This window comes from Diadema setosum, chromosome 10, assembly GCF_964275005.1.
Source record: "Diadema setosum chromosome 10, eeDiaSeto1, whole genome shotgun sequence".
Taxonomy (NCBI): domain Eukaryota; kingdom Metazoa; phylum Echinodermata; class Echinoidea; order Diadematoida; family Diadematidae; genus Diadema; species Diadema setosum.
The window spans coordinates 28,081,071-28,108,109 of NC_092694.1; the positions used below are offsets into that span (position 1 = coordinate 28,081,071).

Consider the following 27,039-nt stretch of genomic DNA (forward strand, 5'->3'; position numbering starts at 1 on the left):
ATTTCAAAGCAGTTGCATTATCCTTTCAAAAGTTATTAGAGTTGAAAGTGAAGAGTATGTAAAGGATTTTTATGAAATGAAGAGGGACATATACTCACGTCATTAAAAAAAAGGGGGGGGGGCTGTAGAAAACTGCTGAAAACACACTTTCCTATTCGTTTTATGAACCCAAACTTGAGAATAATTCAGAAGAAAATAGCTATTTCAGAAAATATGAAAAAAAATTAAGACTGACTTGGTTGACCCGTTTCATCTTTTCTCGAGTCTTCGTGTGAAATCAAGTTGTGAGACTCTTTGTTGGCTTTGTGATGCACAGTCACTTAATAACACGATTAACATTTTGGTCTGCAATTTTGTGCAATAATAATATTATGCAGGCATTCCATGTTATTGAGGCTTTGTCTTACAGCCCCTGCTGTAATAATACTTTAATACCAGAATGGTATCAAGTACCTCCACCTTTAATGATTTTATCCTGTCATGATTACAATAAATATCTTGTCTTCCATCGCAGTAGAATTTAATTAATTATCATTATGGTTAACGATACGAGACATTTCAAACTTCGATGAGCATACCAACAGTTTGATAACTCAAGCTTATTCACTCAATAAACAAACAGTTGCCAAACTGTGTTGTGCAGCGGCCTAAATTGCGTCGTTGATTTTAACCGACTTCTCCAACCGAAAAATGCACAGTGAAACGAGGATGAGGGATTTCAACTTAAGGAGAGAATCTATTCGATTTCTTCTTCTATCAATTTTGTTTAGTCTTTCACGTTGTTTGAATTGTGTATTTCGGACAGAATTCAGAGGATGCCTTGCTAGTGTTATCTATTCGTACTTTGTACTCTGACAGTGCTTAAATTCTGATGCATGAAAGCATTGCGATATTGTAGTTCGTATGTCGAATAATTCACCTTGTGTGCATTCTGAATTTTAAATTGTTTGCATTAAATATTCGTCTGTGTTTTTCCTATTTCTTGATGTGGTTCTTTAAGTTGGTTGGAGACGTCCGCGGGCCATAGCGATTTTGATTTTTTTCCATCCCGTCAACTTATGATGGCGCATCAGGGAAAGTCAGACAACTTGTATCCTAATTGTATTACGCTTGTTTTGTTTGTTTGTCTGTTGTTTGATCGTTCACTTGTATAGTCTTGCAAAATGCCGAATAAACAATAATAATGAGAATATTATTATTAATGATAATGATGATAATAATGATGATTATGATGATGATGATGATAATAATAATAATGATAATAATAATAATAATAATAATAATAATAATGTATGGCAAAGTTATGACCCTTGTCTATTATCTTAATCAAACCTCAGCTAACATTAATTTTATAAGTGTTATCTTTAATTCCATCTCATTCTTTTTCTCCTTGTGATTCATTGTTAATGTCTTTATTATCTCTCATCTTTGGATTTGTTTTGGATTGCTAAAGTTCACTCTTCACCGGCACTGGGATGCCATCTTTGATTACCAATCCGAACCTCTAATTGCCCCCGTTTTGGCTTGCTCTTTTGTTCAGTATTGCTCCATAATCCATGTCCGGCAACTTTGTGTTGGTTTCATGATGCAGGGTCACTTTTATGTCTGCCAAACTTGCTGAAGTAGTTTTTCAGAGTTGAAAATATTAACGCTTGACCTAACAAGCTCACATTTACCCTTACCCCTCCCCCCCCCTCCGATACACACACACACACACGCTACACAAGTTCCACTGGCCCTGCCATTCGTGGTGTTTGTCTGAACTTTAATTTGTGCTATCATTGTTGACATCGTGCACCAAGGATTGACCAGAGCCTTGTGTGAAGGTGAGAAGTTAATATTAACTTAGTTAACTGACCCTTTCTCTATTGGCAGTCAGTTTATGAAACCCTTGACAAATCCAAAGTCTGATCTGTGTTGCCAAACAGGTAAGGAAGTATCACACGAGGAGGTATTCCTTGTTTGCTCCTACCGGCTACTTTCACAATAATCCTTTACCGATCATGGCAGATACTGGTCTTTTCCGAAGCGGTTCTACGGACACACGTTGGCCTCAGGCTCACGCACAGGACGATGAGTTTGGCGAACATGACAGTGACAATGAACATTCGCACGGTTCAAGCAATGTGTCTCTTGACCGGGTCAAGCTCCAGCAGAATTTGAGTCTTTTAGACGCTGTCATGATCATCGTGGGCATCATAATAGGATCAGGAATTTTCATTTCTCCGAAGGGAGTCATTGCCGGTGTAGGTAGTGTCGGAGCGACCGTTCTTGTGTGGGTGTCGTGTGGCTTCCTCAGTCTGTTAGGTGCTTTGTCGTTTGCAGAGCTTGGAACTATGATCCGAGAGAATGGCGGTATGTACATTTACATCTATCGGACGTACGGTAGCTTCGTGGGATTTCTCGTGTTCTGGACCCTGGCGACCGTTGTCGACCCAGCAGGCAACGCTGTCATGGCTTTCTTATTTTCTCACTACACTCTGTACCCTCTCTACCCAGACCCAGACTGCCCACCACCCAAGGCAGCAGTCAAACTTGTAGCGATGTCAGGAATCTGGCTTATGATGTTCATCAACTGTAGGAGCATCAGAATGTCAGCTCTTTTGCAAAAAGTAACATCAATGTGTAAGCTCATCGCTTTAACCGTTATAATCATTTTCGGAGCGATTCATATCGGAAGAGGAAATACCGATGTGTTCAAACAACCCTTCGATGGAACTAATCTGAGCGGCGTTGGCACCGCTTTTTATTCGGGTCTTTACTCACTGGCTGGATGGCAGTGTATTACATTGGTCACTGAAGAACTGAAACACCCGGAAAGGAATCTTCCCAAAGCAATTACTTTATCAGTGATAACGGTGACCGTGTTATATGTCATGGTAAATCTCTCATACCTTGCCGTTCTGTCCACAGTCCAGCTTCTCGAATCCGATGCAGTGGCCTACAGCTTCGGTGCACAAGTCTTGGGCAATTTTACGTGGGTGATACCCGTTTCTGTCGTGCTATCGTGCCTTGGATCTTTGAATGGCGCCCTCCTTACCATGTCCAGATTATTCTTTGCCGCCGCCAGGGTTGGACAGTCTCCGAATTTCCTGGCGACGATTGATGTCCGCCGTAAGCTCCCAATTTTATCGGTTATGGCAACATCCTTGACCACTGCGATATACTGCCTAGTGGATGACATATTCATTTCATTGAATATTTTCAGCTTTGTGTTGTGGTTCATCCATTGTATTTCAGTGTCGTGTTTACTTTATTTAAGGGTCAAGGAGCCGCATCGAGAAATACCTTTTAGAGTTCATATCATCATACCCGTTATCTTCGGTATTTCATGCGTATGTCTGACCGTGCTATGCCTCTTGGAAGCACCCGAGGACGCCGCCGTAGCATCTGCTGTTGCTTGTGCAGGCATTCCGATATATTACATCTCGGTTCGAGTGGGCAACAAATCAAGGTGGTTGAGAGAAATAAATAAAGATGTGACAACATTCTTTCAAAAACTTTTCTTTGTTACTGTAGAGGATCCGTAATACACAGTTCACATACAGTAAGCTCAAATCGAAAAATATTATAATGTATACAGTATGTCCCCCCCCCCCCGCCCCCCCCCCCCCCAAAAAAATACAATCAGATTTATGCAATGATAACACGCACATTGATTAAACTGTCTGAATGCTACTTCAGGGTCTTAAAATATAACATCTTAGCTCTATTTTGCAGAAAACCCCATTCAATTTGGTTAAGCGGTCACAGCGAAATGTGGATTGTTGCAAAGCATGTCATGAGTCTGATTCTTCTAAGTTCAGCACTTGGATGCTCTTGTATGTGAACACAATAGACAGAACTTGGAGGGAAGAGATTCCTGTCATGCTCAACAAAATTGTTATTAATTAATAGAGAAAATAGATGATGCACAATAAAGTTAGCGGGTTTCAAAGCCAGCTTGATCTTCCAGTATGCAATTTCATCCTGCCACTGTTTGCAATCATCTATTCAAGTACTGTCTGCTTTATTTTTTTAAAGCAATACAATGCAGAGAGCCTTCCGAGCCTTGTCTGTCCACCCCAGTTGCGTATCAATAAAGAGAGTCTTGCCAACTCGTAAATTGGACGTCATGTCGTTGCCCAGCGTGCACGTTCGCACGTAATAATGAAACCCTACCAAAAGGGGTAGTGAACAATGTGCATTGCGTATGAGCGCCCTTTGGTAACGACATGGCTCCGCAAAGATCACGGGACCACTTTTGACCAATCAAGGGCTTCAAAACGCATACGCCGAAAACCGAGTTGGCCAGACTCTCTTTATATACGGCACTGGTCCACCCCAATCACTGCAATCGCAGTTGTAGATCTGCTTCTGTTAGAAAATTATATCAATTCTTTGCAATTATGCGTAAAAACGTATGATGATAGATATTTTTGTCACGTTTCTTCATTTTTTTATCATTACACAAATATATTTGAAGTTCATTATGAAAAATCATGAGGTAGGATTCGAAAGATCTCCTTTGAAAAGTTATCTGGTTAAGAACTGAAGTAAAAGGCTTCAAAAATGCGGAGAAGGTGGGGTTGAATCAGAAATTACATGAAGAATAATCATGTTAAACACAGTTTGTTTGTTTGTTTGTTTGTTTGTTGTTGTTTTTTGTTCGGGTTCTTTTCTATAACTCGATGTTTCTCAAATTCCCTTTCCTCTATTACTCTTTAGGTGAAGGTTCTTGTTCGATGACATTAATTTCCAGCAAAAAAACAAAAACAAAAACAAAAGCAAAAAAAAAAACAAAAAAAAAACACGCAAACAGATATACAGTGTAGATAAACTCCTCAAAATGAGTTTTGCAATTCAAGTTTGATTTATCATATTTCTTTTATATTCTTTTATCTTTATTAAATATGACGTCATAAGAAAGCCTGCTTAATTGTCTTTGAAATGACACCTCACTTGCTATGATTGGGTGTTCTTGGAATGTGCAAAACAGCTGAGTATGGGTACAGATCAAAAGTGAAAAGTCGCAATAATTCTGCTATTGATAATGTACAGTTTTGATGAAAAAAGTCACTGGAATAAGCAACGCTGAAATGAGAGCACTTTCACAAATTCCCATTTCCTAGACATTAGATGACTGTTTGGTCAACCTTTATGTTTAATTCCTATCTGCAGATACTACTGCAGATTTTAATTCATGGATGAAGCCTGGAATCTAATGATAATCTCACAATGCAATCTTTTCAAGCACATTCCTTCCCTGAAACGACAAAGCAAATGGGAATTATACTATTTGACATAACACGTTTGCTCTATTTTGCAACATTTCACATTGACCTTTCCTCATACTCAGTCATACTGTGCATTCAAGGAATCCCCAATCATAGCAAGTGAGGTGTCATTTTTAAAGGTAATTAATCAGGCTTTCTTATGATGTCATATTTGATGAAGATAATGCGGGTATAAGAGAAATGTGATATAATTATCAAACCTTAGTTGCAGAACTTATTGGAGTTAATATATGAAGGGTTTGTTTGCAAAAACCGATAAGTCCATTTTTGAAGATTTTGAAGTACGATCTCTGTTATAAAGTACAAAATAATACCTTTTAAATGACATATTGGTCACTACATATAATGGTATATTTTTGAAGTTATTGTCAAAAGAAGCAAAACATTTCTTATTATTTTCTTCATTTTTCTTGACCTTTAATCGCAAATATCTCCATTTGGCAAATATGGACTTATCGGTTTTTGCAAACAAACTCTTCATATGAAGAGTTTGTTTGCAAAAACCGATAAGTCCATTTTTGAAGATTTTGAAGTACAATCTCTGTCATAAAGTACAAAATAATACCTTTTAAATGATATATTGGTCACTACATATAAAGGTACATTTTTGAAGTTATGGTCAAAAGAAGTCAAATTTTTCTTATTATTCTCCTTATTTTTCTTGACCTTTAATCGCAAATATCTCCATTTGGCAAATATGGACTTATCGGCTTTTGCAAACAAACTCTTCATATATAATGTATGTATATACAATATATATATATATATATATATATATATATATATATATATATATATTCTTACTTAAATAATGGGCGAATATTTACCAGAAGAATTGGTAATGGAGAGTTGGATACTTTTTGCCCCGCTGTTGTGTAAGTGACGCATTCCCTTTGCGTGTTGGGTAATTTTTGTTGGGCAACTGATACTTAGGTAGAAATTCGCCTTATACAATTGACCAACATTATTTTGCACATTAAACCTGGGTATTTCTTACAAGTACCGGGTAAGTTTGTTACGTTCCTTTTTAAGTTGGTAAATTTTCATGGAGAAGTAAAAAAGTCTATGCGTGTACGTGTGTATGTGTGTATGTATGTGACGGTGTGTGTGTGGTATAGGCCTACCCGTATGGAAGGATGGCCGAACCTTACGATTTTGTAGGGGGTACCAAGAATTATTATAGGGTGTTCTCCGTTTTAGGAAAGGGAGGGGGACAATACACAAACACACACCCACACACACACACACACACACACACACAGTATTGTCTCACTCTCTCTCTCTCTCTCTCTCTCTCTCTCTCTCTATATATATATATATATATATATATATATATATATATATTGTCACGCATTTTGGTTAAGATGTTTGATGTACTATTATGTATATAGCATTACTTGTTTTTCATTGTTTTCATGATTATTGTACAAGTCTATGTAAAGGATGTCTCGCTAGCGCTATCACAAATTACTAGGTTAGCAAGCCCAATCCCAATTGCTTTGCATACAGCGGAGTACTCTCTTTGGCCATCTTCTTTGTTCTTCTGACTTTCACATGTCTTTCTGTGCCTCCCTCGCTCTGACTTTGCTTTCACCTTCAGTACTTTCCCTTTGTCCCTTCTCACTCGACATTGCCTTGTCTTTCAGAACTCTTGCCTTGCTCTCCGCAGTCCAACCTTGCCCTGACTTTCAGAGTCCCTGCCCTTACCCTTCGCCCTTGCCACTCACTGTCCTTCAACCTTTTTCAGCTTGCTTCCTTTCCCTCTGACTTTCACTATCCTTCAGCCCTTTGTGCTTGCTTCCTATCTTGACTTTCTCCTGTCCTTGTATCCTCTCCTTGCCTATGACTTTCAGCTCTTCATCTATGCGCTCAAAGACGCCCTTCTCCTATATTCTCCGCAGCGCGATAAACGTCTTTCTCGTGACTTTCATGACTGGTCCTCTCTATCTCTCTCGAACAAGAGGAGCTTGTTTGACAGCGGTATATAAGACAGACTTTGCGCTTATCTCGAGAGAATTGACCTAGAGGAGAGTGTTACTGTGTCCGCCAAGAGTGAAACCCGTGTTTGAACAGCGAGAGAGTAACCTACCTACGAGAGAGATAAAGAGTCAACCTGTCCAGAAACGGTCTTCAGTCTTGTTAGCTTTCCGTATTAATTAGTCTAAGTCTTTCACCGCATCGCATCCCTCATGCCTGGCGAGACATCCTCAAAATCCACCCTTGTAAATGTGTTCGAGTGATTCTCCACATTAAACTTCTTTAACCGTGACTTCTGCCTGACAACTGTAATTTCTATGTGTCCCTCGGCATCCATCGACAAAGAACTTCAACATATAGCGGGACTTTATTTTGGGACATTTACAGAATTGGAATTATATTCTGCCCATCATCGACAAATATAGGTCGCCGTTACAATATATATGAAGGGTTTGTTTGCAAAAACCGATAAGTCCATTTTTTTAAGATTTTGAGGTACGATCTCTGTCATAAAGTACAAAATAATACCTTTTAAATGATATATTGGTCACTACATATAAAAGTAGATTTTTGAAGTTATGGTCAAAAGAAGCCAAAATTTTCTTATTATTCACTTTATTTTTCTTGACCTTTAATCGCAAATATGTCCATTTGGCAAATATGGACTTATCGGTTTTTGCAAACAAACTCTTCATATATATATAAGCAAGAGTTACATGTACATAGCGGACGTATTTTGACATGATTTTCTTACGTTTCCCTTTATTCCGTCAACACCGGAGGGGTTAAAAAATCCACATTGTGGGAGTATCTGTCTGTGGGATTAAACTACAGGATACTCCAACAATATTGCTAGTTTGTGATTTGTGCGTGTTTGTGTGTGTGTGTGTGTCTGTGTGTGTGTCTGTGTGTGTGTGTACATGCGTGTGTGTGTCGGTTTGTGTGCAAATAGTTAGATGACACAATTTGAAACCTAAATACCTGATTGGAATTGCTTACCACTTCATTCCAGATTAAAACCCAGCAACTAAAAACACTGAAATTTTGATACCAGTTGATACCAGTTGGTTTCTATTGGTTTCTACTGTTTTTGTTTTTTGCTCATGAATATTTATAAGCTATGCAAATTCTCTTCGTGATAAAGATAAAATATTGTTAGATTAAATGCTTTTTATGATTTCAATAAACTCTGAAATGTCTGAAATGTATTAGGAATGTATTTAATATTATTGCCGTGATATTCACAATTTCAACTTGTACCTTTGATGAGGTATTTTCATATTCTTATAATAAAAGTGTAATCTACTTGGTAACCATGTCTTAAAGCATTACAACTAAATGGCTCTATATATGTGAATGAAATATCCTTAGTAAAAACTAGGTCTAGGATGTAGGCTAAGCCTAGACGTACTTGTAGGAATAGGCTTTACGACTAGCTGTAGGATTATGATAGGTTAGACATGAACAATGTCTTGACATACACATGTTCTGGTAAACACCCATACATCAAATACTTCAACACAAAATTAATTTTGTCAACAATATCTGATTGGGTAAAACTGGTTGGGCAAATGATTATCCAACTCAAAGTATAACCAACGGTTGGGAAATTGCAAAGTTGGGTAAAGTCTGATTGGTCAACAGCTGATGAGCAATTTAATTTGCCCAACCACATAGCAAACTCATTACCCAACATCAGTTGGGCAGATTTTAACCAATAGTTGTGTGGACAGTATGTTGCCCAGTGTTGGTTAAAAGTTGAGCATTTTTTGGCCCAACTATTTTAAGAGTATATCTTAACAATTATAAATGTCGTTTCATAATTATTTGCCTTGACTGTGAATTGACTAGAAGATATATTAATACAGTTAGGAAGACTATCCAAAAGTCAGGCACATAATGAATTTATAAGATGAAAATTTCTGGCATTGCGAATTGCATAGGAATGAAGAGTGTTATTATGCTGTAAGCATGCCTGCTATCATTGAAGTCGACACGGAGCAAAAATAATTATACTCAGTAAAGCATCCATTTAATCTCACATGCTTTACTGTAATGATGTAACTGCAATCTGATTTTTTTCTTAGCATGTAACTAAGTGAGCTTATCCACGTAGTACTATTGATTTTACGAGTGTATGGCTAGATCTTTGCATCGTGTACCAATGCGGTGAGCTTGAATTATTTGTGACTCTTCATCAAAAATCCAACAAAAAAAAAATGCTAGACGTGGATTTTTAGCTAAGAGCAGATTCTGAAAGAGCAGACTTTGATCTTTCAATAACTCGATTCAAATAGACTCTCCTAATCTATCCTAATATTGGAAAGAAAGCGCACACTCCAGAGAAGTGTGAACAAAGAAAAGAGGCTCTGAAGTACAGGTCTATTCAAAGCGCTTAATCTGCACCAAGCCGTGCTAGCTGTGCGATGAATGGGGTAAAAAAAAACAACACACACACACACACACACACACACACACACAAAAAAAAACAGGATGTAAACCAACAGAGCAAGAACAACGAAGTGATTATCGGATTAAGCTGACATTGAGCATGATTTATTATCAAATTTTGTCCATGATTACTGCCAACTTTCAAAGCAGGAGCATCATCCTTTTAAAACTAATTAGACTTGAAAGTGAAGAGTATGTATTGGTACAGGGTTTTTAAGAAATGAAAAGGGGACTCTATAAAACACACTTTATCAAACTATTGCACACACACAAAAAGGCCAAAGGAACAATTTTCTGTTCTTTTAATTATTTCCAAACGTTCGCATGATGTAGAAGACTTGCTCTTTCAGAAAATATGAAAAACTGAACATTAGCTTGGTTGACCCAATTTCACCTATTTTCAGTCCTCGCCCAAAATCAGTGCACGGGACTTTTTTGCTGGTTTTGTGATGCAAGGTCACATTTGTGATGACGGTGTGCAAGCCACAGCAGCGATGGATACATACACCACATGACATGTACAAAACTTAAGGGAATGTACACATTTGTATAGTGGGAGATAATATAAAGGCCGGAGCTGATAGGGAAGCCCCTGTATAAACCAAAACCAAAACGTTGTTCACGGAAGCCATTAACACTGGATTATACAATGTATATACATACGAACTTATTTGGTTGTAAATCATAGCCTCCAAGACCCCAGATTACTTCAGTTGTAGCACGAGAGTAAAATGTGCAGTATATATTCTTTTTTGTGATTGTCTGAAAGTTTAAATCAAGCTAAAGCAAATAAATAAAATGGAATGTAATGAAATGAAAAGGTCATAATAACGGAGTTTCGTCTTCAACCGGCCCGAACTATCTGATATTCGGACTGCCAGTGCTCCTGGGGCCAATCTGTAATCATGCCGACCTGAATTAAGTAAAGGAAGCCGCTACCCACCAGTCCTATGTTGTGATAGGAAACGCTTTTTTTTTTCGACTTTACGCAGAAGTCGAATATCGCAACAGCATAAATCGATATGTTTTAAGCCGTTGAGGACGGAGTGATTTTGATCATCTAACGCGGAGTTTACGGTATTAACTGTAAATTTACGACTGTAACTTGTACTGGTTTTCTACACTCATAGTCACTGTGATAGAGGTTGCATGTGTGCTATGCCGCTAACCGTTGTCAGGCACTACGGTTTTCTTTGCATAGCCCAATATTACTCATGCATAAAGCACACCCCTTGCAATTCACGATATGTAGACTTGTTCATTCTATTTTTCCCCAGTACTGTTCTAATAACGTTTGAATGTGCAAGATGTTGGAACCTAGGCCCTATATGTTTTGATTACTTTGTTTGCTTGACTTCCTTGACTTGAACTCAACACAATAGCCTAGGTTATAAAAAAAAAAAACACGGAAAAAATACGGAAAAAACACAAAACAAAAACACAAAAAAAGAGAAAAACTACTCTCTGGCTCGGGTCTTACAGTTTAGCACGTTCAATTTCTTCCTGTTATCAACTCCATCAGAGCTGATTCATTCCCGCTTGTTCATTTGGTTTGGTTTGGTTTTATTTCTGCATTAAACTTCTATCTCCAAGTACAACAACAAATCAAAACAAAATGATACAGTGCATGCAAAGACACACAGAGAGAGAGAGAGAGAGAGAGAGAGAGTAGAACATACAAATCAAAACAAGGACTGTCAATTTCCTAAACAATATCTCCTCCAATAACATACAATGGATTAAAGGAACATTAAGCATATTGTATTCCTATGTGAACAAAGGAGAAATAAGTACAGCTAGGGGACCGTCATAAGCAGAGCTTGACGTCGATGAGACCCTGTTTTCTGAAGTGATTTCCTCTTTCCATGGAATCTAGACGACACACGGATTGCTAACCTCAGACATTTAACCGTGGATCTAGCTTCATGATGAAACCGTGAAAGAGAGGGAAGAACAAGCACATGTTCCTGCAAACTGTGAAACCGCATGAAGAATCGAAAATCGGCTGTTGTAAATCTGGGCAAATTAACCTCGATAATTGGTTATCACTCCATCGCGATTGTCGTCTGAAGTCTAAAACTTCGGTTCTGTTTTCGCTTTCCTGTGTAGCTATTGTGCACACATACACGGAAGTGAGAGTATCGGAACGAGCCACAGCGCCGTTGACCGTGGTATACACTAACAGACCAATGGACACCACTAGCAATCCCACTCCGGTGGGGGTGGGGTGTAGTTGCAGCGGCAGTGCGGTGGGTTGCAGCACGGCACAACGCTGGGGTCTACTTCGTCGAAGAGAGGGGGCGCTACAGTCATTATGGTCTCTTCGTGCGCCCTCACGTGTTCGGCGACGGTGTCCACCACGGAGGCGAGCTGTTGAGAATGGAGGAAGTAAAGACGAAGCTAATGGAACATTGCGATAATGAGCATGGACCACTTCATAAAAACAAAGTGTAGTTATTGAGAACAATCCAGTATCGTGAGTTAAAGTTATGGTATACTAGCTTTGGTGGGTGGGGGGGGGGGGGGGGTCAGATTTAAACTTTTTGTGAGATAGTTAATAACCACTTATGAAATTGAAGAGCATCCAATCGTGAGAGGAACGAAAAGTTTTGAAATGGCTGAGATATCCAAAAACAAAGTTAAACAAGATGGGTCCCATCTTTTATTAGGAGGGCTTTGGTTTGGGATATCTCAAGCATCTCAACACCAATATGTATCAAGATATTAAAAAAAAAAGGTTGAATTTTTCTTATGGTACTGTGCTCTTTCATATTTCATAAGGATTTCCCCCCCCCCCCCAAGAAAAAAGAAAAACCTCACAAACTCTCACACAGAAAAATTTAGATCCGTAATTCCTATCTCAATCAAAATGCATCATCCCTTCAAAGTTTGAAATGACAGTTTTAATAAAACCCTTACGAGAGGTTTTCAGCAGCTGCATATGGGACAAAAAAAAAATAATAATAATGATTATAACTGCAAATGTATCAATCTAACTCTAAATCAGATGAAAACGTAAATTTATATTGTTATTATATTTAAAAAAGTGGATTCTCGGAATCTCCAAGCTTCGTTTTCAGGACATGCCCTTGATTATTCTATTCAGCGTAACACGTTTTAGTCTGGTATTGAGATCGTAACAATTTCATCAAATCGCAGGCTAAAATATCGGAAAGGAAGAGGAAAAGTGAAAATGTTGTTTTGATAGACATACTCCTGGAGTCTCTGTGATATTCAAAGCATAGATTTCCGACGAATCTTTCTCCACGTCGAACACGAGGAGTGGGTCATGATCGCTAATGCAGTCACCACGACAGTTTGCACAGTCTAGAGAAAGTGGCTTCGCCGCCATTGCCGCATACCCCGTCAGTTGCGAAGAAGCTGGACGTTCTCAGCCGATGCGTAAGTGAAGTTTGTAATTCCCGTAGCGCGCGGCCATGAGGCGATCAGCAAAATAGAAAAAGATGACGCCATGCGGACTGGCGGAACCATAAAGGAGAGTGTCCCGGATGTTCAACCCATCGTAGGTGCAGCACCTGGTATGTTATGAAAGGGAAACGATTTTTTTGCCCATTAAATTCATGCTAAAAAGATTTTCCTTCCAGAGCAGACATTAATTTTGTAAAATGTCCAGCCTTGGCATTATGCTCACCACAAATACCAAAGACATCAACGAGGTAGCATGCATTTGCGCCAATTAAGTTGAACATTCATACGCTGTTCTGCTTCATATCCACATAAGTATTCTGTTTCAGTGGCTGTGCAAGTCTCAGGCCATTGTTTCGACCTGCCATATGTGACCCATCGTAACTGGACAATACCTTCCATCCGTTCTGATCGACATCTGGGATTTTGTTCTCGACTCAGTTGCACAACATCCAAACTTCACAGTATTTTTTTTTTTTTTTATCAAAGCAGTTAAGTCGTTCCCTCTTTGTGTCTTAAGTCAAATAGTATACTTCTACGAACTATTATGATGCAAAGTTTTGTTTTAGATTAAAACAAAAAGGTAGGGAAGAAAGATTTTATTGAAGATAATAGGAACTATGTCAGCAGGAAATTACGTTCATCCTTCTTTAATACTCAGAGCTTTAATGATCTTACTTCTTTCCCTCACAAAACTACAAGATGTATGTGGAAAGGTACCCACGTTTTTAGCACCAAAACGCTATGATGATTTTCATGGTCATAACTTCCGCAATACGTGTTCCTGCACAATACCTATTTTATAATGTCTATGGGCCAGTCAACAATACAGATGAGGACCACCAGCCACGGGGAAACAGGTCCACATTAGGATAGGCCGTACTATGAGGAAAGTATTTTGTGTGTGTGTGTGTGTTACACATTTTGCCCAACTTTTTGACGTCAATGTTAAAAAAAAAAAAAAATTCTGACAATAAGATTGAACATGCCGAAATTACTTTATGCAGAGGAGAAAACATTCTCTATGCATCCCCCCTCCCAACACACACACACACACACACATCTCTGAAACTTGCTAGCTTGGTTACTTGGCTTCACCCGTGGCATAAATTCCACTATACATGTACTCAATATCTGCATTCTCCACTCTCATGTAACACAATTGCAGTTACTAGTCAGATTTTGGATTATCATTCTCTCTCTCAGAAAAAAAAAACCAAATGATTCTTGAGAAAAAAAAAAGTTGCAGACAAAGAGAAGGCAATGGTCAGTTAAGTTATAATTTTACTATATCAGTATTATTACCATCACCATTGACTTGAATAACTAACCTGTAAGGTCGACGAATGTAGGGAAAAGATCGAAACTGGTTATAACTTCTCTCGAGACTCCGGGCTTTATGACTCCTGGCCAGTAGGTAATCAATGGGATACGGGCACCACCCTCCCACGAGTTAGTCTTGTATTACCTGTCAAGGTGAACAAGTGAATTCGTTGCTGTGAATAGGTCCCATACATCATAAAATGGAATAGAATTAAAAGAACACAAAACTCCGCTACAAGTGGCAACAACGGCAACAACTATACAGCAACAAGATTTTAGTGAAAATAATAATGATGAAAATGGCTCTCATGTGCGCGAGCACACACACACACAGACACAAATTACATATATATATATATATATATATAGAGAGAGAGAGAGAGAGACAGAGAGAGAGACAGAGAGAAAGAGAGACAGACGGACAGAGATTCACGAAAAGTACATTATTCTGATAAGTTGAATCAAGTTAAATCAAATATGAAGGCCACATGGAAAGTTATAAATGATTTGGTTGGGAAGAAAGAACAACAATTACCAAAAACAGACTTTAAATTAAATACTGTATTATTGATCAGGGAGATGTAGCAGATGCATTTAATTCATTTTTTTTTTTTTATGTTGATCCTAACCTGGCAAATACATTTGCTGATGTAAATGAAGATTTTTTTTTAATTTTTTTGCCAGAACCTATTTCCTCATCGTTATTTCTTAACCCTACAAATCCCACAGAAATTATTAATATTACGAAAAAGTTGAATTCTAGCAAGGCAAGTGGATGTGATAGAATAAGCACATTGCTACTTAAACAAATCATATATCAAATTGCTCATCCACTTACTCACATATTCAACCTTTCCATATTGTCTGGAAAATGTCCCAATTCTTTAAAAAATGCTAAGGTAAACCCAGTGTTCAAGAAAGACGATCCTTGTCAAATTAGTAATTATAGACCAATTTCTATTCTTCATAGTATTTCCAAAATTCTTGAAAAAATGATATATGATAGGTTTTATAAATTTTTGCATAATCATGCAGTTTTGAATTTACATCAATATGGTTTCGGAAAGAATTATTCTACAGATTTGGCTTTGGTCCAGTTGTATGATCAAATTACAAACGCAATGGCAAATAGAAAACATGTTATAGGAGTTTTTATGGATTTATCTAATGCGTTTGATACGTTACAATATGATATTTTACTCAAAAAGTTTCAGTTTTATGGTATTAGCGGTGTTGCACTCTCGTGGTTTAAGGATTATTTATCATGTAGACAGCATTATGTTGTACATAATAATGACATGTCGTCAAATTGTTTACCGATAAAAGGCGATGTGCCCCAGGGCTCAATATTAAGTCCCTTTCTCTTTTTGCTATATATCAATGATATTGTTAATTCGTCGTCTATATTATCATTTATATTATATGCCGATGACACGAATATTTTTTATTCCCACGATAATATAGAAACATTAGTATCCAAACTTAATGCAGAGTTGCCAAATGTATCAAACTCGTTTAAGAATAATAAATTATCACTTAATCTTGATAAAACAAATTATATTTATTTTAAGCATATGAAAACTCACACAGATGATTTCGTAAATAATATCAGGATTGATAATGTATTTCTTGAACGTAAAAGTTCTACTAAGTTTTTAGGCATTTTTATTGAAGAAAACCTAACCTTGAATGATCATATACGTTATGTTACAAACTGTATTTCTAGAAATATAGGTGTTCTTTCAAAGATGAAAAGTTATCTTCCTGAACATACTCTTTTTATGCTTTACAATTCCTTAATCCTACCATATATCATATATTGTAATCTAGTGTGGGCTACAAGTTCAAAAACTAAACTCAACTCTATTTATTTATCACAAAAGAAAGCCATTCGCATCTGTACTGGATCACAATACTTAGCCCACACCAGTTCACTTTTTTATCAGTTAAAAACACTGAATAGATTTGATATAAATACCTTTCATTCTTTGCTTTTTATGTTTAAGTATTTGAACAACTCACTTCCAAACATTTTCACGATTTCTTTAAACTGAATTATACCGTTAATTCATATCCCACTCGTAATTCGCAAAATTTTCATTTAGTTAATCCCAAATTATTAATTGCACAAAAATCTATAAGGCATAATGGACCAAATCTTTGGAACACACTCCCAGATTATGTTAAATCATGTAAATCTTTATATTCTTTCAAGGCTAGATTGAAAACAACATTACTGTCAGATTACAATCTATGAATATTATAGCATTTGAATATATATTTTGTTTTGCTTGATCACATTTCTTTTCTTGTAAATTGGATTTAAAACTACAATGTATACGCAATGTTTCTGTGTCTATCATTTCATTTCATTCCCATTATCTTCAGCATCACCACCATCACTTTCATCTTCATTATCACATTTTTCCTCATCATTACCCTGTCATCATCATCATACATCATCATATTTCACTTTACTCTTATCTATGCACTAGGAATATAAAAAACATAATGTATTTACAGTGTCTTATATTTTGTAGTATTTCTCCATTCCGCAAACAATACAATTGTTTGTGTATTATTTAGATAGGCCCCTGGGCTGCCACGTGCTCAAGCTTTTGCTTATAGTGGCAGTCCTTCTTCCGCATAATTTCTCAGATAATTATTTGGAAATTTGGTAATTACGAGTTATATTTTGTTAATGAAATTAATTTACACATCAATTTTCCTTCTTTGAATCATGTACATTGCAATCTGCTTACTGATATTCCATGTGATATTACTGAAAAGAATCTTGATTTATGTATGAAATTGTGTTGGAAGAAAAATAAATCAATCAAACAAACAAACAAAGATAGAAATAGGCGATGTCATGTAGACAGATACAATGTAATCCAATCACTGCAGTTTGATTGTCTTAATCGTTCTTATCACATATTGTATAGCATGTGTGTCATTGTATGCATAATATTATTTGCGTTGTGTGTGGGCACGAGTGCAACTGATTTATGCAAGTTTGTTTTTGCTTATGGAAATGTGTGCAAGTTCGCATTATTATGAGTTGCACTTACCGCCAGGAATTCCAGCGCTCCCTCCCTCGGCGCAGAATTCAGCATGTTGACCGTGATCAGCATGAAAGATAACGAGTGTATTCTTGTGGATTCTCAGCCTTTTGAGGGCGCTATTTACTTCACCTACTGCCCAGTTCATCTCGTTGATGCTATCACCGATTCGGCCTGAAAAACATTATCAATGTCACCGAAGCGTATCAGACCCATGTATTTAAATATACGGACATGACGCTCTCCGCCATTCATTTTCAGTCAAAGAGCCTGCAGTGGTTTTATTATTCATTTCATTTCAATTCATTTCTGCGCTCTTCAAACACATGCGTACCAACGTCTTCATAAAATAATGACTGTGGAAAGATGTACAGAGAGGAGTGAAAAATAACAACATAGATAAAATACATTTCCTAATGCAGAATCCTGTTGGTATGATAAACATTAATCCAAGAAACTAACGTGAATTAAACAGAAATTGAACAAAAAAATGTGATACAAGGAAATCGCAAGCTTGAGGGCGACTTCTAAAGAAATGATGTTAGATATTTTCAGTCATTGAAATTATAATCGACTACGCATAACAAGAAATTGAAGCATTGAAAAACACACTGACACATGCATGATTGCATAACCTTTGAATGATGGTAAATACATTATGGAAACTAGAATAAATCATATGAGGTTCTTTGGGAGAATTTTCTAAACAGGGCATTTAGCTAGAACAGGAAGGGAAAATGACACAGGCCACGACTACGCCACCCACTGTTATGATCGCAACCAACACTGCCATGTTAGTAGAACTACTACCATACAACTACCACTGCTATCCCCACCACCACCACATGTACCTCTTTACCACTACATCTACTAACGCCATCAATATATCACTTCCAACAATACTACAGTTGACACTACGAATAGTCACCACTGACACACGGTTACCAACTCAACCACCCCACTACCTCCATCACTACCACCACCGCTGCCACAGCTACACCTCAGCACCACCACCATAGCCATCCGTGGCAGTACCTCTCCTGGATGACAGGTGAAAACTAGGAGTCACCCTCAGGGGCACGTGGGGCTGGAGGAGCGCCATGTAGAAGAAAAAGGGACGCCGCTTGTTCCTCTCGAAAAAGCCGATGGCATCCTGCACCATCATGGCCGTCAGGTTGTCGTGTCTGAATGGTTGCGAGAAGATGTGGTCTCCGCGATAGATGAAGCAGCGTTCTATTGCGGGTTCCCGCTTTAGTAGAAACATTTAACTGTTCATTATCATCAAGTACATCAGAAGCTTTTGCAGCGCAGAAGAATACATGTCTATAGGTTTTGCGCTTTATGACATTGATATATTATTATTATCATTATTATTACATGTTTTATTAGTGTTATCATTATTGTTATTATTGTTAGTATCATTATTATAACTATTATTATTATTATTATTATTATTATTATCATTATTATTACATGTTTTATTAGTGTTATCATTATTGTTATTATTGTTAGTATCATTATTATAACTATTATTATTATTATTATTATTATTATTATTATTATCAATATCATTACTATCATTATCATTACTATTATTATAAACAACGAATCATGGTGCCTTACGTTACTCGAGCAAACAGACGCACGATTCACAATTTCAAGCGCTCACATGGGGAGCCCCTTGATAAGGGACAGTGTTCAGAGCATTTTGACTTCAGGACTGTGTTCATCATTTTTTTTTTTTTATTTACCATCAATAATGGGAATTTCGATTACAATATCTACCATTATAGTAATAAAGATAACAATAATAAACATTACGCTTTTGACGATATCACTGATGTAAAAATAATAATGCTAATGTTATCAACAGCTGCACTCATGCTATTTCCTATAGTTACAAATGTGCAAAGCTGCTACCTAGCTTTTGAGTTAACCCGTTCCTCCCGCAATTATCTGAGTGCTTTAATGCCCCCAAACGAGATTCTTTTTACCCGTCGACAGAGTGTGAAGGCAGTCAAACAGTACATTGCATCCCCCTTTCCATGGTCACATGATGGTCAACTACACTGTGTCAGTGAACAATGGAAATATCGATCGGGTGCAAGGTATGAATAGAGCGTGCGCTGATGAGTTCACAGAATCTTTTGTTCTACACAAAACCAGGCACCTGAATGAGGTGACTGGGGTCAGCAAACACAGAAATCTAACTGATCTCAGCCTAGATCGCTATGTATATGTTCGTACGAATTTACAGCAGAACAAGCGAAAACTAAAAGACGTAATAGGAAAAAGGTAAATAATACTGTGAAATACGCATTTTTCAAACAGAAGGAGAAGAAATGCCGATAGAATAAACTCTGATCTTTTTATCAAACCCACTTTTTTGGGGCATTTTAACACAAAGAAACATGAATTAAGGCCACGAAAGCAGGCACTCTTGTCTTCATCTTAATTGGGAAACTGGTATACCAAGTTCCCGTATACCAAGTTCCCGTATATCAGTTGCTCCCAAGGGAACCTGGTATACCACGTTCCCGTAAGGAACGTGTTAAAATACTGTACAGTATTGTTTGAGGTGAGGATTCAGGTTTATAACATTCCTAAGTGACATAATGAGAAAACTCTTATGAAATATGACAGAGCATGCAATTTTAAGAAGCATTCAACGTTTATTTGATGAAAACTGGTTTTCAAATGGCTGAGATATCCCCCCCCCAAAAAAAAAAAAGTGATAATGATAAAAGGCGACAGGTCACGCCTTTTATTAGGATCTCTTTGTTTCACCTTGTTTTTGGCTATCTCAGCCATTTCAAAACCGATTTTCATCAAATAAACTTTTGATTCCCCTTAGAAGTGGATGTTCTTTGACATCTCATATGGTTTCTGGATATTTTGCAAAACGTTAAAAGCTAAATCCTCACCTCGACCAGAACTGTACAGTCCCTTTAACTAATCTGAAATAGAAAGATTACCTCACCCCCTCCCCCCAATCGTTATTACATCGAGTTGACCTTTGTGCAAGATTTTGGCATTGTCAATTTAGAATGTGTCCATCTCAACAAAGTGAGGTCAAGCTCACTTTAATCATGATAAAGTCACTAAAAAAAATTGGATAGATAACACTTAGAAACACACTTAACACAATGCCATGGAGGTGTAATTATGTTATTAAACACAATAAAAGAGAAAAATACAAACAATAACAAATGACAGCCTTTTTTACATTAGCACTAATTTCTCAGGGGTCAAGCTATGCCTTAGGAGGTTCCTAATTAATTTGAAATTTTAGTAAAAAAAAAAAAGAAGAAGATTATAATAAAGCAATAACTTGCGTCTTCCCTAAAGAACAAACGTCTTGCCTGAAGAAGTTACATTCGTCAGGAATCTAATTGAAGATTCTAATGTGGATCAAAGCAAACCAAAGACCGATTGGGTGCACGACTAATATAAATTAAAGAAGTAGCCTATAGATTAATGAATAATTTTAGTGTTCACAATTTGCAAGTAATGCAGATTACGAATGTTTTCTCTAATATGTTCTTATTACGATTATGATTATGAATCTGATTCTGGTTATTTTTATCATTATTATTAGTAGTATCATTATTTTCATTGTTATTATCATCATTATTAGCATTATTATTATGATGATGATTATTATTGTTACTATCATTATCATTAATGTCATTATTATCAGGATAATAATGTGAAGGAATGAAGAGAAACAATGCCCAAATTGCAATAGAATTAAAATGTCAATAATGTATAAAAAATGGAATAGAGTGAATAATGCAGAGCTTATAAAACGTATATCACTCGAGAAAATATTATGTTATTCATGTTACCAGGATATAGTCTTTACCCCATGTGTGTGAGTACCTGATCTTACTCTTGTCTCCTCACATTTGTGAGTGTTCGTGTTGGGATGGTTGATACCAACAAAGTCGAAACCGTGATTTGAGGGCAGGTAATACCCGTCCATGTTGGGTGTTCGGTTGATGCCTGCACGGGACAATCAACCTGAAAAGCAGGTTTTATCTCTTTCGTCACCATTGATGATCATAGTGCAAAGAATAAGTCATTGCTTTATTTAAGAAATGAATCTACGAAAGGGTAGGCCCCACTATACATAGTGTTTCTTCGTCGTTTAGTGGACGAACACGTGGTGACGGCATTTTGGAAAGTCACCTTCGTGTGTGACAGGGGCACCCCCCCCCAAAAAAAAAACAAAAACAAAACAAAACAAAACAAACGTAGTTGAAACTGTAGCTGACTCCATTTTTCGAAGTTTCCGCATTGTTATTTCGACTTTATCACCTCAGTTCTCATGACAACGTACCATAACTACAAGGTCCCACAATTATTTTAAACTCTTCTCATTTTACTTTGTTTTGCTTCTGTAACCTTATTCTCTGCTACCAAAGAAATTGAAATGTTTGTGTTCTTTTCGAAAAATTGAATAAAATTTGAATTGAAATTGAAATTGAAAACAAATTCCACAGAGGGAAACAACACACGGGCAGGACATGAGATGCCAAATCAGAGTAGGATTACCAGTCTACTGAAGAAGAAGGGCCCGAACAGACAGTGAAATCAGATGATTAAGGAAAGAAAGAAGTGGAAGAAGACGAAGAAGAAAAAAACAGGAGGAAGAAAAAGGAAAAGAGCGAAAAATACGGGGAAAAGGAGAAGGAGCAAAACAAATGATACAGTGAGAAAGGGAAGGAGAAAAGGACTATGAATAAAACAAAAAAGACGTTCGTGAATAAGACGACGATACAGGACGAAAAAAAGACAGACGTAAGGAAACAACTCAAGTTGCCATATGGACCATAAACATTCACTTTAGTTATTATGAACATTACGTCAATGTGTCTTACCAAGGTGCCATTTCCCGACCATGCTTGTTGTGTAGCCGGCTGATTTGAGAGCTTCCGGTACGGTAATCTCGGAGCGATTCAGCCCAGTGGGGTTGAAGGGGAGGAGCACACGCTTCGTCAACCCGTACATCCCGAGGCGAGCAGGGTAGCGGCCTTCAGTGTAGTAGCAAGAATTTCAAGCAGAGGACTTCACCATCAAAAAGAGGTAACCGCCATATTGGCAACATTTGGAAATGTTATTATTATAAGGCCCTTCTTTGATCACTGTTGATTGTGTGTATGTAGATAATGGTCCATAAAAGGAAGAAATGGGGGGGGGGGGTCCATTGGGTGAATGTCTTACGCAATCAATAATGTTTATTCCGACTTATGAAAAGTTATCAGTATAGATTTTCACAATATGCTTAGGTTTCAAATTTTCATTATTTTCATACTCGTTTATCATGTGACAATCTTAAATTTGAGAAAGTCTGGTCAGTACTGGCGTTGGGTATTGGCGTTATTCCCCCCCCCCCCCCTCAATATAATCATCCTTCCGTTCAGTCGTTCAGTAGCAGGCATGAACGTCACGTTTACTATTATATTTGTGATCATGGCGACGATATATTTATTTTCATATTATTTTTCAACATTGATTTTGTTCAATCTAGAAAATAAGGATTTAGATCGCGAAATGGATTTTTAAAATTTTGAAATAAGTCTATATCTCTTCGCATGGGACAACAGTTCCAGTGATATCTTACCTGATAAATAATGAAGATTTTTTTTTTATTCATTTCAATTCAATTCAAATGATTCATTTATTTCCATAAAAGGTAATATATACAAAGCAATATGCATAATCCTTACATGATTACATAATATTTTAAGGAACTTTGAATCACATAAAATTCAACAAAACATGGATACAATAATAACGATAATAATATTAACTTTGTTTTTAGATAAAATAAGCAAGTAAGAAATACAATTTTATTTTGTAACTCTGTATGGAAAAGAGAAACATAGCTTATAAATGTTATAAATTACCCTAGGAGACGAAAGCATCTGAAGATCCGACAAGGACTGTATAAGATTTTGATATCATGACGTCACGCGAAACAAACAGAAAGAAAGGACGTTGACAAGGACAAGAAATGATTTTTTTTTTAATAATTGTTAAATGTTTCTTAGGGGCAACATATGTGGGTTCACATGCCTACGGGCAATAGTAAATGTATTTACTTTTGTGTGCCCTGACCCTCACGTAGTCTCCATATTCATTTCATTTTCATTTTGTGTAACGTGTACAGTACAATGTATCCTTTGTAATGTTCATTCTGGTTTTTGTTTCATAATTGTAATGTTTATGACATGTATCCTATATTCTTTACCTGGTCGAATAAATAATAATAATAATTATAATAACAGGCAGGAAACAAAACTGAGATAGGCATGACAAAGAAAAGAGGAGAAACAAAAATGAGTGTTCTACGATTCGGTTTACTGGAAAGGTCACAAAAGTATGGGTAGACAGTTAAAATTCAATCAAAATCTGCCAAATGGTGAAACACAAATTGTTATCATAAAAAAAGTCATTTATTTATTTGTGAGGATGATATTTTTCAGCTTTGATTTAAAGGAAAGAAAAGTCAGAGCGTTTTAGAGTGTTGTGAAGGCTGTTCAAGACCCTATAGGGCCAGTGAACACGAATGTGTTTTGGGTATTAAAGAATGGTTCGTAGTAATGGTAAATGATATGGCACGTCGAGTAGGTTAAAGGGATTGTATACTACTGGTTGAGGTGAGGATTCAGGTTTATTACATTCCTAAGTGAGATAATGAGAACTTCTTATGAAATATGAAAGAGCATGTAATTTTAAGAAGGATTCAACGTTTATTTGATCAAAATTGGTTTTCAAATGGCCGAGATATCCAAAAAAGTGATAATAATAAAAGGCCACAGGCCACGCCTTTTATTAGGATCTCTTTGTTTCAACTTGTTTTTGGATATCTCAGCCATTTCAAAACCGAATTTCATCAAACGAACTTTTCATACCCCTTAGAATTGCATGCTCTTTGACATCTCATAGAATGGATTCTGAATATCTCACAAAACGTTAAAAGCTAAATCCTCACCTCGACCAGAACTGTACAGTCCCTTCATTTGTGTACCACATTGTTGCCACGAAAGATTTGATGAAATAATTATGGTAGGTTTTTATCAGTGTATTTAAACCTAAATTGACCCATCTGAAATGCATATAAATGATTTACCTTTCAAAATTTATTATCACAAAACAAATTCTGAGTATGAGCACGCAGATTCAAGTTGAATATTACTCTCTGTGATTTTTTTTTTATTACTCTCTGTGATTTTTGTTGTTGTTGCAGTAATGCATATTTTTTTTTCCAGAAAAAAATGGTCTTTTCATGTAAGTTTGTTATCCACACAAATACCAAGACATTTCATACTATTTACTTTTTCAAGAAAAATATTACCAATAAATATGTCAGCAGGTATTTTTTTTTTGTTACTGAAAATAATAAATTTAGATTAAGCGAAATCAAGGGAAAGTTTATTGGCCTTAATCCAATGTGAAATTTCTATAAATTCTGAGTTTAGGGCACGTAGGAGAATATAAGGATCAGGGTGAGTTGAAAAAATAAAACGATGAGAATCATCTGCAAACAGGATAAACGATAATAGTTTCGAGGATCTTTGAAATGTATCAATATAAATTATAAAGAGTAGTGGGCCTCATGGAACACGGCATTTATATCTGAAATCTAAAAATCTATGTTGTTAAATAAGTCACAAATTGTTTTTTGTTACATAGGTTCGAAAGAAATTTTGTAAAAATGTTGCTATAATTACCATATTTTAATTTAGTTTGCTCAGTAGAATTATGCTTATACATATATATTTTTTTCTGTCAATCGATCTTTTTAGCAGCAAATTTGGAATTCAAAGAAGTTTCGGTATTTGTTAATCGTTTCATAATTTTACATATTGGAATATAAATATCTACATTCAAATTTATTTTTGCATAAAATAGTGAAATCCATGTCTCGGTTAAAACAATGACTGCACAATATCGAGTCCTTTGAATTTTCTAATAAAGAAAAGTTTTAAATTTTCAAAATGTTTATGAAAACTTCTTATATTTAGATGTAAAAGCATAACATTTTCAACTGATTCAGTATTTTGTTGTTTAAACTTATTTTTTGTTGAATAATAATAAGATGGACGTTGGAAACATTAATCTTGGTCACAATTACAATCCAATCCTGATGTTAGCTGTGGTTGAAGTATCTTCAAAGCTGGGGAATTGATGATGCGTCGCAGTTATGGTGGGATACTGCCCGACTATTTAAAAAAAAAAAGAAGCAACAACAAACACTATTTGATAAATTAAAAAGACAAAATTAGGGCTATAGCCGTGATCATCCATATCATGCCATCGGTGCAAATTCGATGAACTAAGATGTAGACTTCATGACAGACACGACAAAGGAACGACAACTTGATGAGATAAGACATGTAAAAGAGTGGTCAATATGTAGAGAAGTGGCAAAGGAAGCCGAAAGAGCATAACCAACAACCAGAATGCCCGACATCAGGTGCTAAAGTATGGTGGGATAAGGAGGTAGCGTAGTTAAAGACATAGATAGATTTGTAAAGTAATGATACTAAATGTGCCATAGTGTCATTATTTTCACGGCCTTTCTGAGCTTTAATCCCAATTATCTCAAATTCACAAGATTAGAGTTTAACTCATTTTGAAATGACACTCTTTGGCCCGAATTCACGAAGGTGGTACAATCTTGTCCTAGGTTTAAACCATGGACAAAGACCGTTTTTTTTTTTCGTATTTTGTTTTTCGTATTTTTTTTTTTTTATGGGACGCCAAGAATCACATGCTGTATTTAATTACGAAATCAGTCATTTCGTTAACAAAATGGTCATTTCGTCGACGTCCTGAACTGGCTTGGGATCAATTCCCGCTTCACAACTTGCCTGTCAAAAATGCAGCTCTGCTTGGAGTGCAGACAGTGTCGGGTACGTATGCCTGAGTGAACCGCAAGCCCTTCTTTGCCATGGCGTCGACTCCTCCGTACTCCTGGGTCGGGTGACCGTAGGACGCGAGGTCCCCGTAGCCGAGGTCGTCGGCCACGATCCAGACAATGTTTGGCTTGTCAAACACGTCCCGCTTGTGCGCTGCTGCTTGAAGCGTCACCAAGCAAGCGTAGACGAGAATACGCAGTACACTCATAGTGGTAGATGTCTTAAGCATGAAAAATTACTAAAAGTGTCAGTTAATGTTAATGGTTCCAGATTCTACAACATGTACTGTGACAATATTTTTGACATGAAAGATTGCATGCTAAAGCTACTCACTGAATAAGGATAACTACCCGAATTCATGTACTGATACTTACTAATGATTAGACAAAGCCTACCAAATGAAAAAAAAAAACAAAACAAGCATGGATATTTGCAACCACTAAAAACAATAACTACAATTTATAACAAAGTCGACCTGACTGAATGAGCCTCGATTTTCAAATATCAAAATGTAATGATGGAACAAGCATTTTTCTCCGAATTTCAGAGGGAAACAAAGGGAAATACAGACGACAACTCTGGGAGAACCGCGAT

The 27,039-nt window shown here is 36.7% G+C and overlaps 2 protein-coding genes across 2 annotated transcripts; one reads left to right on the plus strand and one right to left on the minus strand.

Moving 5' to 3' along the window:
• Nucleotides 1-2,003: 2,003 nt before the first annotated feature.
• Nucleotides 2,004-7,086, plus strand: LOC140233913 (large neutral amino acids transporter small subunit 1-like). Its single transcript, XM_072314001.1, has 3 exons — nt 2,004-2,577; nt 2,914-3,114; nt 6,923-7,086. The coding sequence occupies exons 1-3, from the start codon at nt 2,004-2,006 to the stop codon at nt 7,084-7,086; spliced, it is 939 nt and encodes a 312-aa protein (XP_072170102.1).
• An 11,423-nt stretch (nt 7,087-18,509) lies between these two features.
• Nucleotides 18,510-26,653, minus strand: LOC140233914 (arylsulfatase-like). The gene is made up of 4 exons (XM_072314002.1): nt 26,398-26,653; nt 22,399-22,551; nt 21,408-21,520; nt 18,510-18,764 (listed from the first exon to the last, which is right to left on the minus strand). The coding sequence occupies exons 1-4, from the start codon at nt 26,651-26,653 to the stop codon at nt 18,510-18,512; spliced, it is 777 nt and encodes a 258-aa protein (XP_072170103.1).
• Nucleotides 26,654-27,039: the final 386 nt, after the last annotated feature.

What these genes read in the sequence shown, in the direction of transcription:
- LOC140233914 (XM_072314002.1), bottom strand. Translation starts at nt 26,653, where the DNA reads ATGAGTGTACTGCGTATTCTCGTCTACGCTTGCTTGGTGACGCTTCAA. An exon ending in CAGAGCTGCATTTTTGACAG is followed by an intron (nt 22,552 to 26,397) that starts GCAAGTTGTGAA and finishes ACTACACTGAAG; the next exon opens with GCCGCTACCCTGCTCGCCTC. An exon ending in GGTCGGGAAATGGCACCTTG is followed by an intron (nt 21,521 to 22,398) that starts GTAAGACACATT and finishes TGTCCCGTGCAG; the next exon opens with GCATCAACCGAACACCCAAC.
- LOC140233913 (XM_072314001.1), top strand. Translation starts at nt 2,004, where the DNA reads ATGGCAGATACTGGTCTTTTCCGAAGCGGTTCTACGGACACACGTTGG. An exon ending in GCTTATGATGTTCATCAACT is followed by an intron (nt 2,578 to 2,913) that starts GTAGGAGCATCA and finishes TTCTGTCCACAG; the next exon opens with TCCAGCTTCTCGAATCCGAT. An exon ending in GGCGACGATTGATGTCCGCC is followed by an intron (nt 3,115 to 6,922) that starts GTAAGCTCCCAA and finishes CTTGTCTTTCAG; the next exon opens with AACTCTTGCCTTGCTCTCCG.